The following is a 12,009-nucleotide window of genomic DNA, read 5'->3' as shown; positions in this document are numbered from 1 at the left end:
TTAAAAAAATCTGAAATAAAATTTAATAATAACAATACCATATGATAAAAAAAAAACTTGAATGAAAATAAACTGATTTTATTTACAAAAAAAATGATCTAATATAATGTTATTCGTATGTTCGATATTACAAAATGTAACGTAACATTATATTATAACTAAATAAAATAAAATTAAATAAAAATAATGCATTCATTTGGAATATTTGCACACATTCATATAAAACTTTACACATATATATATATTATTTAAATATTAATTATTAATTTTTCGTGATAAATTACAATTAATCATAATTATATTAAATCATAAACACAAATTATTTATTCTTCTTTGCATACAAAAAAATTTAAAATATCGAAATATCTCGATAAATCTTTACAAGAATCGATTCTCGAAAATAAGTGAGTGGCAATGTTCAGACGACATGTGTATTACTCGCGCGATATAGGTTATGATTTTGAAAATAAAAATACGACAAAATGAATATTGCCAGTAAACAATGGATTCAAATTTTTAAAATACCTAATAATAATTTTTCTATTTTTGGAAAAGCTTTCACTTATAAAAGTGCTTATTCTCTTGATAAACTATATCCTACACACAGTATAAAACTCTTCACACCAACTTTTGTAAGTTTATTTGTAATTTATCAATATATTTTGAATATATTTACATTACAGTGAATCTTTATACGAGTTTATTTTTTCAAATTATCATTTTATAAATTATTTAATAAATTATTTGTATTAATATTTGATGAAAAATCTTATAATATAATTATATAAAATTTTCAGGTTCCTGAAGATCCAAATGCTAAATTTAGTGGCTATATACCAATTAAAGAACTTAATATTACTTATAGCCGTAGTAGTGGTGCAGGAGGACAACATGTAAATTGTACAAATAGTAAAGTGGATATAAGATTTCATTTACAAAGCGCTAAATGGTTATCAGAAGAGATTAAAAGCAAACTACTGGAACAGGTTTGTAACTTTTAAAATTAAATTTTTTGAAAAAAAAATTCATAATAATATTATTGTTACAGTATAAAAATAAATTATCTAAAGAGGGTTATCTTATAATCAAGTCAGAATTAACAAGGTCTCAACAATTAAATTTAGCTGATGCTCTTCGAAAATTAAGAGAGACGATATGGGAAGCGACAAAACCTCCACCAGAAACATCTCCAGAAACTTTAGAATTAAAAAGGAAACAAGAACTTACAGCAGCGAGGAAAAGACTCTTTGAAAAACGAAAGCATTCTATGATAAAACAGTTTAAAAAAGCTCCTATGGACTTTTGATGTTCTTTATGTTATATCCTTATATTATATCATATAGAATAATGAAAATAGAATAAAACTTTTGAATAAATGAAGTTTAATATACGATATGTTGTAATTATAATTGTACATGATATATAATAATTATAATAATTAAAGATTTTATTTAAACTGAATTTTCTTTAAATTTTTTAGTTGATTAAAGAAAAGTTTAATTATATAATAAAAAAAAATATAGACTTAATAATTTTCTATAATATTTCTCATTAAAATTGATCACAATTTCAATTTTATTTACTTCTACACACAGTTCTATATGTTTCCTTGGCAACGTCCAAAACGAAAATCAAAACATAACGTGAAAAGTTAAAGAAAAACATTGCAATTTAGTTTAACTTTGTTTTTGCATAAAAAATGTCATTTCGTGACTTGAGAAGTAAGTAAATTTTGATCAAATAAATATTTTAATACAATATATATGATATACATATAATAATTGTATTTGTTCTTTGATAGATTTCACGGAAATAATGCGAGTTCTTGGTTATCCCAGGCTAATTTCTGTTGGAAATTTTCGATTACCGAATTTTCCATTAGTTGCAGAAATTCTTGTTTGGCTGGTCAAAAGATTTGACCCAGATACAGATATACCCAGTGATCATACCACTGAAGAAGAGCGTATCTCGTTAATCCGTGCTGTTGCTGAATTTATGGTAAAAAAAAATCTTGAATTTTATTTCTACGCTTAATGAAAATAAATATTTCTTTTATCCAAAGATTATATTTATTATTAGTTATATTTAATACGTATTTAATTTATGAATATATGAGAGGCATCTTCCTTTTTCTTTTTCTTTTCTATTTTATTCTTAAACGAATTATATTTTTACATTAAAATTTTAATATAGGCTTTAAAAACAAATATAAAATTAAATACGAAAAAATTATACCAAGCCGATGGCTATGCCGTAAAAGAACTATTAAAAGTTGCCACATTATTATACGATGCGCAAAATAACAGTAATATTAATAATGTAATGTCCGATGACAATTTTAATACAGTTAATTTCGACATTTCCAATAAGATAAACGAATTAAAGTCAACTAGACAATTAGCTAGTCAGTTGACTGTAACTGGTGCATCATTATTTGATTTGTTAGGACGCGAAGTTGATCTGAGAGAAATTCGTAATTCAAAGGTTGCTAGACAATTTGATATCTCGGAAATCGAGACTGCATTGAAAAGCGTTATTGAAAATATACGTAAAGAAATTGAAGAAACGAAGAAACAAATCGAGAGTGTCAAGGTATCGTTTACTTTCCGATTTTATTCTTAAAATAATATAATTATACTTTAGCTTCTCGATATAATTTTTCCAATTTCTTTTTATTCTTCAAGGACACGGAACAGAATTTGGATGCAAGAATTGAAAGGCGACGTGCAGAACTCGACAGAAATCAAAAGAGATTGCAAACGTTAAAAAAAGTACGCCCAGCTTTCATGGAAGAATTTGAGAAACTTGAGGTTGAATTAAGGATTTTATACGACGATTATATTCAAAAATTTCGTTATCTCGCGTATCTCGAACATCTGTACGAAGATTCAGCTAAAACGGAACAAGAGAGATTTGAAAGACGGTATTAACGATTAAATAAATTATAAAGATTAATGAACGTATATTCTGTGCAAGGATGATAATATAATAATATCTCGTAACAGGCAAGAAGCAACGCGAAAACAATTGGAAAAGATGAGAGCGGAAGATGTCAACTTCGAAAGTATGATGGAGGGGAACGATTCTATATTACCTACCAATCTTCAAGAGCCTCCACCTCCTCTTACCAACATTGAAAAACAAAATACGGAAAAAATAACGCCAAGTAACCGATTAAAATCAGGTATAAAATACATTTTTCTTTCCAATATTTTGAAAAAAATTTTTTCTATGATACATAGCTTAGATTTAAAATAACTAACCTTTTAAAATGCGATTAAATAGCTGGTCGAACATCGAGAATGCAAATATCGCAACGTCGTATCTATGGAAGTATGTCTGGACGTCAGAAAGGTATTATACAAGAGTCGAACGACAGTGGTGGATCGTTGGACAGTGACAGTGATCTGTTGATCGATGGTGATCTCGACGACGATGACGATGACGATATATTAGATTCCGTCGTGGGAGGGCCAGAAATTAGGAATTTTGATTTAAAGGTTGGACAAGAAAAACGAGCCGTTAGTAAGCTAGATCATTCGGATGAGGATTTTTAAACATTTACAAAAAAGAATTACAAAAATTCCAAAATATACCGCCCATGTAATTATCGATCTCTATGCGCATGTTTTTACAATAACTGTAAATAGATATTAATAAAAAGTAATTAATATTAGTCTTCGTGATCGAATAATTTTGTAAAAAATACTTAAGATATACATATATATATATATGTACGACATACGTGTTTTAAATAATTCTTGAAATTCAATTATTCGTTATAATTGTACATGTATTCCAGACTTGTATATTTACGAAATATATTTTCAAGGGAATCAAAATACATATTGTCGTCGTATAATATTTATTAATTCTCTCAACACGGCCGAGCGGCATTGTTGATTGTGGCTTAGCACCGATCACATGTACGTATTTCTCACCTATCCCTACATGCTGTGTACGTAGATACACGTACACTTTCGTGTATACACATATATACATAAATGGTACGTGCGCGTAAAAAATGTGACATTACGAAAGAAATTAGAAACAGTTTGCAATTATTCATTGTCATAACGCTCAAATCTGTAACCACTATCTAGCTGACCATAAATACTCCCACCTTTGTGTTGTATAACAATTACGTTCATCTTGAAATGCAACTACTATTATTTATAACAACGTTTCTTAAAAAACACTTTCAGGGATTAAAAACTATTCTCGAGACTTGTTCGACAACGAATAAAATCGTGGAACGCAATCTATTATTATCGGTTATAAGTCGCCATAAAAGGTGAACTCAATTTCTTTTTTTTTCTTCTTCTTTCTTTCCTCGAATTGAAAACGTTCTTCTTTATCGACCGATCGAATAAAAATCGGTTATCGGTGTAAACGGCATTTTTTTTTTTTTAAAAACATTTTCGCATTCTACGCGTTCGCTATCGGATTAAATACTAAGAGATGTTACTAGATACATATTATACATACATAATACTACCACTATAAGTATTGATCCTATGGATATGCGTACGTTTTTCTTTTATACGTTGTGCGGATTTATAGGTGTGAAATAAAAGAGGAGGGAGGGGGGAGAATGGGGGAGGGGTAGGGGGAAGAGTAAAGATCAACAAGATAACGATATCAGACGTTTCACATTTTATAGCCGATGATATTAGACCGGAAACGTTACTTAGGCCCTGCGCGATATTTCTTCACAATATTTCCTTATTATACTTTATATTTTTCTTACATTCGGCTTCGATTCGAACGAAAAATAAAACTCGTACACAAATACAATTACCGTATAAAATCGTGAAAGAAGCACCATAGCGTAAGAGATACAGGATCGTCCGGGAAAGTTCGTCTTGGATCTTTGCCGGTCGATCGTGAGTCTTTCTCACGTAGAAAAATATTATATTATCGTCAGCTTTTCGTACTTAGCGTCGCAACATTTCTCAACAAAAGTGCCATCGGCACCGCAACCTCCACCGCAACATTTGGCTCGTTGATAGACAGACAGGCACCGGGGTTTCGTTTTTTTTTTTCTTTTTCTTTTTCCTCTCCGTGCTTTCGAAAACGAGATTTATCAGGCGTGTGTGGACCGCAAAAGGTAGAAAAAACGCGTTCACGTGGTGGCGCCCCATACAAATCTCTCTTCTCTCTCTCTCTCTTTCTCTCTTTCTCGGAGAGATAAAGTAGGGATCTGCCCGAAAACTACGGGCCACCGTAATTGTAGAAATAAGTTCTCGCTACCTTCGGTGTACCAGTGAAATTACCAATATCCCAAAGAGTATCGACAATGGTCTTTCGCTACCTGACCGACTTCAACACTTTGGGGCTCGCTTTTATCCGCGGTGTCATACCCGGAATCGGTTCCAATTTGGGTAACGAGCACTCGCCGCTTAGGTCGGACCAGGTTTTCCCAACGCTATCCGATAATCTATTCTTGTATTTGTAGGCCGTTCTATCGACTACCGATTGAGTCTTTATACAATCGTCGCCGCCAAACTCGCACACCCTGTAATGGTGGAGAATCGCCGCGTCCGACGGGACGTTCAGAGTCCCGTGCCCTGGGATGAACTCCCATACAAAGTGATTTCCAGCCTCGACCACGTTCTGGGGCTTGCAAACGTATTTCGACCGTTGTTTGTGGGGGTGCAGCTTCGTTCTACGCCTCGTTTTCTTCAACGTGATCAAACCGGCCTCTATTGGGGTGCGACTGGTCACCACGAACGGGTCGTCCGCCCATTGAAGATAGAAGAACGCGTTTTGAAAGGAATACGATCCTGTGGCTTTGGCGTTTATGCGACTGCTCATCCATCTGAAATTTTTTTTTTTTATTATCGTTGAATATAGAACGTCGATGTAAAGACAAAGATAATTTTGTTAATGTAAATATAAATTTTTTTTCTCTTTTGAGGAAGTGGATAGAATAATTGTCTGAAGATTTATGATCGGTATGAAAGAAAAGAAGTTCTCACCTGATTAAATCAATGATAGTGTCGTTGTGCCTCGGTATAATGAACTCGTCGAGATCAACCAGCGCCACGTATTCGTATCTGTACATGGATCGATAAAGGCAATCGTTGAGGGCAGCGAACAATCCCTCCGTGCGAATGTCTCGCTGCGAGATCATGTCCAAATGATGCCAAGGTAACACGGTCACCAGACCTTTAGCTTCGTAATACTTGAGAGCGCATCCGGCCTCGCTGCCGACCGTGTCGTTGTATAAAGTCACGTGGCTAGCGCCAAGCAGTCTGTGCAACTCGATGAACTCTATGAGTTGCAATACCTATCAAATTTTCATTTCGTTAATAAATTATTCCATCGCGTACACTTCGAAGTGTCGTGTCTTTCCTTTTCTTTACGTTTCAACGTTCTAAATAATGTATAAGTTCGAGAGATCGATCTGTTTCGAAATTTATTTTACTTTTCGAATTCATAAATTTTTAATAATCGATGAATTACTTTAAAATTATCTATTCGTCTGAAAATTTATTTTACGTATATTTATTCTCCGAATTCGTATATTTATTCTCCGTATGTTTTTGGTAAATAAGCTCGAACGATCGATCTATTTCGAAATTTATATTTTACTTTTCGAATCTATAAATTTTTAATAATCGGTGAATTATTCTGAAATTATTTATTCGCCTGAAAATTTATTTTACGTATATTCTCTAAATTCATATGTTTTTGATAAATAAGTTCCAAGGATCGATCTATTTCGAAATTTATATTTTACTTTTCGAATCTATAAATTTTTAATAATCGGTGAATTATTCTGAAATTATCTATTCATCTGAAAATTTATTTTATGTATATTTATTTCTTGAATTCTTATGTTTTTGATAAGTAAGCTCGAACAACGATCGATCTATTTCGAAATTTATATTTTACTTTTCGAATGTATAAATTTTTAATAATCGGTAAATTATTTTGAAATTATCTATTCGTCTAAAAATTTATTTTACGTATATTTATTCCCTCAATTCGTATGTTTTTGATAAGTAAGCTCGAACGATCGATCTATTTCGAAATTTATATTTTACTTTTCGAATCTATAAATTTTTAATAATCGGTGAATTATTCTGAAATTATTTATTCGTCTGAAAATTTATTTTATGTGTATTTATTCCCTGAATTCGTATGTTTTCTATAAGTAAGCTCGAAGAATCGATCTATTTCGAAATTTATATTTTATTTTTCGAATCCATAATTTTTTAATAATTGAATTACTTTAAAATTATCTATTCGTCTGAAAATTTATTTTACGTATATTTATTCCCTCAATTCGTATGTTTTTGATAAGTAAGCTCGAACGATCGATCTATTTCGAAATTTATATTTTACTTTTCGAATGTATAAATTTTTAATAATCGGTAAATTATTTTGAAATTATCTATTCGTCTAAAAATTTATTTTACGTATATTTATTCCCTCAATTCGTATGTTTTTGATAAGTAAGCTCGAACGATCGATCTATTTCGAAATTTATATTTTACTTTTCGAATGTATAAATTTTTAATAATCGGTAAATTATTTTGAAATTATCTATTCGTCTAAAAATTTATTTTACGTATATTTATTCCCTCAATTCGTGTTTTTGATAAGTAAGCTCGAAGGATCGATCTATTTCGAAATTTATATTTTACTTTTCGAATCCATAAATTTTTAATAATGGATGAATTATTTTGAAATTATTTATTCATTTGAAAATTTACTTTACGTATATTTATTCTCTGAATTTTTATATTTTTGATAAGTAAGCACGATCGAAGAACGATCGATCTATTTCGAAATTTATATTTTATTTTTCGAATCCATAATTTTTTAATAATTGAATTACTTTAAAATTATCTATTCGTCTGAAAATTTATTTTACGTATATTTATTTCCTGAATTCGTATGTTTTTGATGAGTAAACTCGAAGGATCGATCTATTTCGAAATTTTATTTTTCAAATCCATAATTTTTTAATAATTAAATAACTTTAAAATTATCTATTCGTCTGAAAATTTATTTTACGTATATTTATTCCCTAAATTCGTATGTTTTTGATAAATAAGCTCGAAGGATCGATCTATTTCGAAATTTATATTTTACTTTTCGAATCCATAAATTTTTAATAATCGGTGAATTATTCTGAAATTATTTATTCGTCTGAAAATTTATTTTACGTATATTTATTCCCTGAATTCGTATGTTTTTGGTAAGTAAGCTCGAAGGATCAATCTATTTCGAAATTTATTTTACTTTTCGAATTCATAAATTTTTAATAATCGATGAATTACTTTAAAATTATCTATTCGTCTGAAAATTTATTTTACGTATATTTATTCTCCGAATTCGTATATTTATTCTCCGTATGTTTTTGGTAAGTAAGCTCGAAGGATCGATCTATTTCGAAATTTATTTTACTTTTCGAATTCATAAATTTTTAATAATCGATGAATTACTTTAAAATTATCTATTCGTCTGAAAATTTATTTTACATATATTTATTCTCCGAATTCGTATATTTATTCTCCGTATGTTTTTGGTAAATAAGCTCGAACGATCGATCTATTTCGAAATTTATATTTTACTTTTCGAATTTATAAATTTTTAATAATCGGTGAATTATTCTAAAATTATCTATTCTGAAAATTTATTTTACGTATATTTATTTCTTGAATTCGTATGTTTTTGATAAGTAAGCTCGAAGAATCGATCTATTTCGAAATTTATTATATTTTTCGAATTCATAAATTTTTAATAATCGATGAATTATTCTAAAATTATTTATTCGTCTGAAAATTTATTTTACGTATATTTATTCTCTAAATTCATATGTTTTTGATAAATAAGTTCGAAGGATCGATCTATTTCGAAATTTATATTTTACTTTTCGAATCTATAAATTTTTAATAATCGGTGAATTATTCTGAAATTATTTATTCGCCTGAAAATTTATTTTACGTATATTTATTCTCTAAATTCATATGTTTTTGATAAATAAGTTCGAAGGATCGATCTATTTCGAAATTTATATTTTACTTTTCGAATTTATAAATTTTTAAAATTCGGTGAATTATTCTGAAATTATTTATTCGTCTGAAAATTTATTTTACGTATATTTATTCCCTGAATTCGTATGTTTTTGATGAGTAAGCTCGAAGGATCGATCTATTTCGAAATTTATTTTACTTTTCGAATGTGGAAATTTCTGCGTAATTAACGAATATTTTTTGAGATATAAATAATAAAATAATGAATTAAATTTCTTAAACAAAAATTCTACATACCCTGTTGTAATCGTAATGCAGGGGTTTCACGCAAACGGCCAGCATTTCTTTGTTCTTCGCCCTATTTTCAGGCCGATTCTGAATCAGGATGCGATTCGTTGGCGATGCTTTTAGCCTGGCCACCACGCTCACCGTTTCCGGCACTCTGTCGATCGTTGCCGATTCTTTCGGCAACGGGCAAATCACAAAGCAGGCACTGTACTTCAAGTTCCAATTTTCCCTGATCACCTATCGAAACGATCGATGTAACCGTCACTTTCATTGCACAGAGTGTTATAACGTTCTAACTACATCCATATTTCCTAAAGTCTCTCCAATAAGGTCTTTTTTTCCAGGGAAATACAAATGGAAATTACAAGTAACGAGAGAACGTTGCCTTTAATTCATATACGATGTAAGAAAGAAAATGGTTGACAAAAACTTGTTTGAGATATTATAAAATAAAATAGAAAGAATATCATCACAAGGAAAATTTATAGAAAATTTATATAATTCGTACAATTTTGAATGAAAATGTATAAACAAATATACTTTTATTTTTTGCAACTAGAGTACATATTAGAATGCTTTAATTTTGTAATGATTATTTTCGTAAACATTATTTTATTAATTGGCATAAATAACAAAGAAGACGAAATATTACTCAAAGTTGACATGCTGCTTTAGTTAAAGATTATATTTTTCAATTTTTCTCTTTCATCTTTCAACTTTTCTTTTTTCCTCTCTAGTAATTGCTATTTTCTTTAAGGCAACGTTATGAAAGTTTCGCTTTATTTTCTTTTTTTTTTTTTTTTTTCTGTTCCTTAACACACACCTTCACTTTAGCAGCTACCGTTACGGAAGTAGTTACGTTCCCTCCGTTCTCCGGTCGATACCAAAGTCTACACCAAACACGCTCCGGTCCTCTTGTCTTTGTTGCGCTTATTATTCGAACCATGCCCTGACTTTTACCTGTTGGTGCTCCCGTACCACCAACCCTGTCATCGAAGTACGCCGAGTATACAAAGAATTTGAATCTGAGAATTGGAAGAAAAGAAACACCATCTCTTTAAAATTTTTCTTCACGTGCCCTCTCTCTGTTGTTTTACGTGTGTACATACATAATAAAAGTGTTCGTGCGGGAGGAAATTTATTGGGAGAAAAAGTGTGATGTTATTATTTTTTTTTTTTTTTCTCCAAATAATAATCCTGTCCTAATTTTTTTCTCTAACTCTTTCGACAAATTTTTTAATAGAATCTCGCGAGCTTTTTCACGCGAAAATTAGATTTTCACCGTTGTAATAAGATACGTCAAAAGGTGAATAGAAGAGATCTTACATGAAATTCAGCCACGTGTAAAAAAAGTGATCTAAAAAAATATAATATCCTTCTCGTTTGTAACATTTTTCTTTTCCTCTTAATTTTTAGATTATTATATTATCGTTATAACAAACACGAATAATGAAAATATTTTCGTTCGCCATGTTTTTCGATCGAATTATTTTTTTCGAGAATCTCCAACCGGGATAAAAATAATCAACACTGATCCTTAAATAAAATATACGGAATAAAATCGTAAACGTAAACATTTTCTTCGCCGGTTTTTACGCGGTATTTATTCGGCGAATGTTCACAGAATCGATTATCTTGGAAACAAGGTTTTTAACACATTTCAATTCATTCCAATAATTCCAATAGTTGATCTTTTCGAAGAGGAGCGAAAATATTTTTTTTTCTCCTAATAAATCTATCGAACGAAATAATTAATTTTCTCAAATTTATCTTTTTTCCAAACAAATATATATATAAAGAAAAACAGTGAAAAATTAGAGAGGATCGAACAATTATTATGGGGGATAAATATTCGAGAAGAATGGTGACAACATACCTGGTCTTCGTGACCGGCAACCATTCGGCGTGCGTGATCCTCAAGCTCTGATCGAGTTGCGGTAGGCGAGCCTCCAGGTTGGGTGGTAAGCTCGGTAAACCTCTTGGGTCCGGTTGTATCGCGGCCTTCTGTCCTCCGTCGTCCCCGTGCATCAATAATCCGATATGATCGTCGAAGCTGCCCTTCAATCCGATATAATCTTCAGCCTGTGAAAGCCAATAATGGAGAACGTGTTTAGTCGACGATATATATCTTATTATATCGACAGAGATATACGAATTAATCGCTCTCTTCTCTCGACCGATCATTAAACTTTTGATTTTAATTTCAATCTTGTTCCCATCCATTGGTCGTGTATTTTATAATTGCGAGAAAAGGAGAAATTAATAATCAACGGGTAAGGTATTCGAAAATACGAAATATTGGAATTAATTTTGTTACGAGAGAAATATAAACACTTATAGTTGTAGGATAGGTCACCTTCGTATTCTTTTTCTGGAAAACTGTGTGTTATTTGACCGCAAGTTGGAATAAGTGAGCGAGAGTTGGCAGAGAGCAACAGCTCGTTATTGCCTTCTCCTTATCTTTATGTCTCCCCACTTTTTGTTTACGCTCCGCTCTTTTCCTTTACCATACTCTCTTTCTGTTTAGCACTCGTTTCTCTTCCATTTTAAAATTACATTACCAGTCGAAATTTCTAAGAGAATGAAACGATCAAATTTCGAATGGATGATTATTTGTTGTGGGATATATCAATTTATTACGTGCAGTAATTTAAATTGAAAAGTTATATAAGTGTAAAAAGATTTTTAAATATATAATTGAAAATAATATATTGAGTTTATATATACTACG

General features: G+C 30.5%; 3 protein-coding genes across 7 annotated transcripts in view; 2 read left to right on the top strand and 1 right to left on the bottom strand.

Moving 5' to 3' along the window:
• The first annotated feature begins 402 nt into the window (after nt 1-402).
• Nucleotides 403-1,393, top strand: LOC410376 (peptidyl-tRNA hydrolase ICT1, mitochondrial). Its single transcript, XM_393856.6, has 3 exons — nt 403-632; nt 798-986; nt 1,049-1,393. Exons 1-3 carry the CDS (start codon nt 483-485, stop codon nt 1,304-1,306), a joined length of 597 nt encoding a protein of 198 aa, XP_393856.2. The 5' UTR covers nt 403-482; the 3' UTR covers nt 1,307-1,393.
• A 117-nt stretch (nt 1,394-1,510) lies between these two features.
• Nucleotides 1,511-3,676, top strand: LOC408382 (clusterin-associated protein 1-like). Its single transcript, XM_391930.5, has 6 exons — nt 1,511-1,721; nt 1,802-1,998; nt 2,194-2,592; nt 2,685-2,923; nt 3,006-3,184; nt 3,286-3,676. The coding sequence occupies exons 1-6, from the start codon at nt 1,700-1,702 to the stop codon at nt 3,555-3,557; spliced, it is 1,308 nt and encodes a 435-aa protein (XP_391930.1). The 5' UTR covers nt 1,511-1,699; the 3' UTR covers nt 3,558-3,676.
• Nucleotides 3,527-12,009, bottom strand: part of LOC410375 — a 34,936-nt gene continuing 26,453 nt past the window's right edge. For all 5 annotated transcript variants that reach the window (XM_026443899.1, XM_006557473.3, XM_393855.7 and 2 more), the window contains 5 exons: nt 11,155-11,360; nt 10,102-10,303; nt 9,288-9,515; nt 5,982-6,292; nt 3,527-5,821 (listed from right to left, as the gene is read on the bottom strand). In XM_026443899.1, coding sequence (XP_026299684.1) covers nt 5,311-5,821; nt 5,982-6,292; nt 9,288-9,515; nt 10,102-10,303; nt 11,155-11,360 — 1,458 coding nt within the window. In that variant the 3' untranslated portion in view covers nt 3,527-5,310. The remainder of the gene's footprint in view (nt 5,822-5,981; nt 6,293-9,287; nt 9,516-10,101; nt 10,304-11,154; nt 11,361-12,009) is intronic.

Source organism: Apis mellifera, linkage group LG11 (assembly GCF_003254395.2).
Source record: "Apis mellifera strain DH4 linkage group LG11, Amel_HAv3.1, whole genome shotgun sequence".
NCBI classification, from domain to species: domain Eukaryota; kingdom Metazoa; phylum Arthropoda; class Insecta; order Hymenoptera; family Apidae; genus Apis; species Apis mellifera.
Note: the sequence above shows the minus strand (reverse complement) of the source record. Positions and strands in the feature narration are given on the sequence as shown.

Excerpts from the sequence above, each read along its gene's own strand:
- LOC410376 (XM_393856.6), top strand. The coding sequence starts at position 483 with ATGAATATTGCCAGTAAACAATGGATTCAAATTTTTAAAATACCTAAT. Across the intron at positions 633-797 it reads AACTCTTCACACCAACTTTT|GTTCCTGAAGATCCAAATGC; the intron begins GTAAGTTTATTT and ends TAAAATTTTCAG. Across the intron at positions 987-1,048 it reads AAAGCAAACTACTGGAACAG|TATAAAAATAAATTATCTAA; the intron begins GTTTGTAACTTT and ends TTATTGTTACAG.
- LOC408382 (XM_391930.5), top strand. The coding sequence starts at position 1,700 with ATGTCATTTCGTGACTTGAGAA. Across the intron at positions 1,722-1,801 it reads GTCATTTCGTGACTTGAGAA|ATTTCACGGAAATAATGCGA; the intron begins GTAAGTAAATTT and ends GTTCTTTGATAG. Across the intron at positions 1,999-2,193 it reads GTGCTGTTGCTGAATTTATG|GCTTTAAAAACAAATATAAA; the intron begins GTAAAAAAAAAT and ends ATTTTAATATAG.